At 48.5% G+C, this 5,000-nt stretch overlaps 1 protein-coding gene across 1 annotated transcript in view; it reads right to left on the bottom strand.

Annotated features, from left to right (window-relative positions):
* LOC110496897 (gamma-aminobutyric acid type B receptor subunit 1) overlaps positions 1-5,000 on the bottom strand; it is a 155,821-nt gene that overhangs the window by 74,057 nt on the left and 76,764 nt on the right. Inside the window, exon 9 of the mRNA XM_036953572.2 lies at positions 2,848-2,925. Coding sequence (XP_036809467.1) covers positions 2,848-2,925 — 78 coding nt within the window. The remainder of the gene's footprint in view (positions 1-2,847; positions 2,926-5,000) is intronic.

The following is a 5,000-nucleotide window of genomic DNA, read 5'->3' as shown; positions in this document are numbered from 1 at the left end:
TGTGTGTGTGTGTGTGTGTGTGTGTGTGTGTGTGTGTGTGTGTGTGTGTGTGTGTGTGTGTGTGTGTGTGTGTGTTAAGCTATACGGATCGGAGCATTGCTGTTTTCACCGACAACATGATAAATAAAACCTGACTGGTTGATTGATGAACATTCTTAGCCAACCCTGCTAGTGGAAGGAAGAAGAGAAGGAGGGAAGGAGGGAAGGAGAGGAAGAGAGAAGGAGGGAAGGAGAGAAGGAGGGAATGGGGGAAAGAGAGGAAGAGAGAAGGAGAGAAGGAGGGAAAGAGAGAAAGAGAGGAAGAGAGAAGGAGGGAAGGAGGGAAATAGAGGAAGAGAGGAGAGAAGGAGAGAAGGAGGGAAAGAGAGAAAGAGAGGAAGAGCGAAGGAGGGAAGGAGGGAAAGAGAGGAAGAGAGAAGGAGGGAAGGAGGGAAATAGGGAAGGAGAGAAAGAGAGGAAGAGAGAAGGAGAGAAGGAGAGAAGGAGGGAAGGAGAGGAAGAGAGAAATAGGGAAGGAGAGAAGAAGGGAAGGAGGGAGGGAGGGAATGTGTGTGTGTGAGAGGGAGAGAGATAGTGAGAGAGACAGATAGTGAGGGAGGGAGGGAGGGAGATAGTGAGAGAGAGACAGATAGTGAGGGAGGGAGGGAGGGAGGGAGGGAGGGAGGGAGGGAGGGAGGGAGCACAGTGATAAACAGGAGAATAAGGGGGAATGAGGAAGATGTTTTTGTTTTTAAAAAGCCATCCTGTATAAACTACCACCGTACCCCTCACGTCTCTGTTAACCTTCAGAAATACAAGCTATCTGACACGGTCTCAGGGATGGCTAACTCCATTCCATCTCCACAGAGGTAAATCAATCCATTAGCTATTTTGCACCTTGCTTGCGGAATGGTCTACAGAGGTCAGTGAAATTGCATGAATTGATGCCTCTGAGGGTTGAATTGATGCCTCTGAGGATAGAATTGATGCCTCTGAGGGTTGAATTGATGCCTCTGAAGATAGAATTGATGCCTCTGAGGGTTGAATTGATGCCTCTGAGGGTTGAATTGATGCCTCTGAGGATAGAATTGATGCCTCTGAGGGTTGAATTGATGCCTCTGAGGGTTGAATTGATGCCTCTGAGGGTTGAATTGATGCCTCTGAGGATAGAATTGATGCCTCTGAGGGTTGAATTGATGCCTCTGAGGGTTGAATTGATGCCTCTGAGGGTTGAATTGATGCCTCTGAGGGTTGAATTGATGCCTCTGAGGGTTGAATTGATGCCTCTGAGGGTTGAATTGATGCCTCTGAGGCAGTTCAGACGGCTGTGACGACCTTTTTTAAGAAGAATGTGTTTGTTTCTTAGGATTTCTTTTTATTTTACTGTGTTTGTGTTTTTTTTTGCTGCTTTTTATAAAAGTACAGTATGTGGACACCCCTTCAAATGAGTGGATTCTTCTATTTCAGCCACACCCTTTGCTGACAGGTGTATAAAATCAAGAACACAGCCATCCAATCTCCATAGACAAGCATTGGCAGTAGAATGGCCTTACTGAAGAGCTCAGTGACTTTCAACGTGGCACCATCATAGGATGCCACCTTTCCAACAAGTCAGTTACAAGTCAGTTTGTCAGATTTCTGCCCTGCTAGAGCTGCCCCGGTCAACTGTAAGTGCTGTTATTGTGAAGTGGAAACGTCTAGGAGCAACAACGGCTCAGCCCTGAAGTGGTAGGCCACACAAGCTCACAGAACGGCACCGCCGAGTGCTGAAGCGCATAAAAATAGTCTGTCCTCGGTTACAACAATCACTACCGAGTTCCAAACTGCCTCTTGAATCAACGTCAGCACAATAACTGTTTGTTGGGAGCTTCATGAAATGGGTTTCCTTGGTCGAGCAGCCGCACACAAGCCTAAGATCACCATGCGCAATGCCAACCGATGGCTAGAGTGGTGTAAAGCTCGCCGCCATTGGACTCTGGAGCAGTGGAAACGTGTTCTCTGGAGTGATGAATCACGCTTCACCACCTGGCAGTCCGACAAACTAATCTGGGTTTGGCGGATGACAGGAGAACGCTACCTGCCCCGATGCAAAGTGCCAACTGTAAAGTTAGGTGGAGGAGGGATAATGGTTTGGGGCTGGTTTTCATAGTTCGGGCCCCTTAGTTCCAGTGAAGGGAAATCTTAATGCTACATCATACAATGACATTCTAGAGGATTCTGAGCTTCCAACTTTGTGGTAACAGTTTGGGGAAGGGCCTTTCCTGTTTCAGCATGACATTGCCCCTGTGCACAAAGTGAGGTCCATACATAAATGGTTTGTCGATATCAGTGTGGAAGAACTTGACTGGCCTGCAAATAGTCCTGACCTTAACCCCATCGAACACCTTTGGGATGAATTGGAAGGCCCACTATGAGCCAGGCGTAATCGGCCAACATCAGTGCCCGTCCTCACTAATGCTCCTGTGGCAGATTAGAAGCAAGTCCCTGCAGCAATGTTCCAACATCTCCTAGAAAGCCTTCCCAGAAGAGTGGAGGCTGTTATAGCAGCAATGTTCCAACATCTAGTGGAAAGCCTTCCCAGAAGAGTGGAGGCTGTTATAGCAGCAAAGTGGGGACCAACTCCATATAGTTGCCAATGATTTTGGAATGAAATGTTTGACGAGCAGGTGTCCACATACTTTTGGTCATGTAGTGTATTTTGTATGTATTTTACTATGTTTTTTAACTTTCCCCCAGGTCATTACTGTAGATGAAAATGTATTATCAGTCAACTCACCTGGTAAAATAAGGAATAAATAATAATAATAATATATATATATATATATATATATATATATATATATATATATATATATGAATGTGGCTCACCTATCCACTTGTCATTCCCATACCAGGATAGATTGCCTTTAGTACTGTCAAAGTATCCAATCTTCTTATAGCTGCCTCCTGTGCGGGGAGGATAGAGAGGGAGGGAAAGAGAAGGGAGGAAAGAGAGGGAGGGAAAGAGAAGGGAGGAGAGAGAGGGATGGAAAGAGAAGGGAGGAGAGAGGGAGGGAAAGAGAAGGGAGGAGAGAGAGGGAGGGAAAGAGAAGGGAGGAGAGAGAGGGAGGGAAAGAGAAGGGAGGAGAGAGGGGGAGGGAAAGAGAAGGGGGAGGGAGAGAGAGGGAGGGAAAGAAGGGGGAGAGAGAGGAAGGGAAAGATAAGGTTGGAGAGAGAGGGAGGGAAAGAGAAGGGAGGAGAGAGAGGGAGGGAAAGAGAAGTGGGAGAGAGAGGGAGGGAAACAGAAGGGGGAGAGAGAGGGAGGGAAAGAGAAGGTTGAGAGAGAGGCAGGGAAAGAGAAGGGAGGAGAGAGAGGGAGGGAAAGAGAAGGGAGGAGAGAGAGGGAGGGAAAGAGAAGGGGGAGAGAGAGGGAGGGAAAGAAGGGGGAGAGAGAGGAAGGGAAAGATAAGGTTGGAGAGAGAGGGAGGGAAAGAGAAGGGAGGAGAGAGAGGGAGGGAAAGAGAAGTGGGAGAGAGAGGGAGGGAAACAGAAGGGGGAGAGAGAGGGAGGGAAAGAGAAGGTTGAGAGAGAGGCAGGGAAAGAGAAGGGAGGAGAGAGAGGGAGGGAAAGAGAAGGTTGAGAGAGAGGGAGGGAAAGAGAAGGGAGGAGAGAGAGGGAGGGAAAGAGAAGGGAGGAGAGAGAGGGAGGGAAAGAGAAGGGGGAGAGAGAGGGAGGGAAAGAAGGGGGAGAGAGAGGAAGGGAAAGATAAGGTTGGAGAGAGAGGGAGGGAAAGAGAAGGGAGGAGAGAGAGGGAGGGAAAGAGAAGTGGGAGAGAGAGGGAGGGAAACAGAAGGGGGAGAGAGAGGGAGGGAAAGAGAAGGGGGAGAGAGAGGGAGGGAAAGAGAAGTGGGAGAGAGAGGGAGGGAAACAGAAGGGGGAGAGAGAGGGAGGGAAAGAGAAGGTTGAGAGAGAGGCAGGGAAAGAGAAGGGAGGAGAGAGAGGGAGGGAAAGAGAAGGTTGAGAGAGAGGGAGGGAAAGAGAAGGGGGAGAGAGAGGGAGGGAAAGAGGAGGGAGGAGAGAGAGGGAGGGATACAGAAGGGGGAGAGAGAAGGAGGGAAAGAGAATGGAGGAGAGAGAGGGAGGGAAACAGAAGGGAGGAGAGAGAGGGAGGGAAAGAGAAGGGGGAGAGAGAGGGAGGGAAACAGAAGGGGGAGAGAGAGGGAGGGAAAGAGAAGGGGGAGAGAGAGGGAGGGAAAGAGGAGGGAGGAGAGAGAGGGAGGGATACAGAAGGGGGAGAGAGAAGGAGGGAAAGAGAATGGAGGAGAGAGAGGGAGGGAAACAGAAGGGAGGAGAGAGAGGGAGGAAAAGAGAAGGGAGGAGAGAGGGAGGGAAAGAGAAGGGAGGAGAGAGAGAGGGAGGGAAAGAGAAGGGAGGAGAGGGAGGGATACAGAAGGGAGGAGAGAGAGGGAGGGAAAGAGAAGGGGAGGAGAGAGGGGAGGGAAAGAGAAGGAGGAGAGCGAGATAGAGACATGTTCACCATACACATTACACATCCTGAAACTCTGATTGAAGGATTCACCTGAACAGTACCAGAGCCTGTCAGTCCACAGTAGAGTAATAATATATACATATTCCATAATAGCAGATTAATATTCCCTGTGATTCCACTAGATAGGGTATTAAAGAGAGGGTATCACAGATAGGGTATTAAAGAGAGGGTATTAAAGAGAGGGTATTACAGAGAGGGTATAACAGAGAGGGTATTAAAGAGAGGGTATTAAAGAGAGGGTATAACAGATAGGGTATAACAGAGAGGGTATCACAGAGATGGTATCACAGAGAGGGTATTACAGAGAGGGTATTAAAGAGAGGGTATTAAAGAGAGGGTATCACAGAGAGGGTATTACAGAGAGGGTATTACAGAGAGGGTATTACAGAGAGGGTATAACAGATAGGGTATAACAGAGAGGGTATTAAAGAGAGGGTATTAAAGAGAGGGTATAACAGATAGGGTATAACAGAGAGGGTATCACAGAGATGGT

Source organism: Oncorhynchus mykiss, chromosome 18 (assembly GCF_057628025.1).
Source record: "Oncorhynchus mykiss isolate SJ-2025 chromosome 18, ASM5762802v1, whole genome shotgun sequence".
Lineage (NCBI taxonomy): Eukaryota > Metazoa > Chordata > Actinopteri > Salmoniformes > Salmonidae > Oncorhynchus > Oncorhynchus mykiss.
This window is presented reverse-complemented; position numbering and strand designations above follow the sequence as displayed.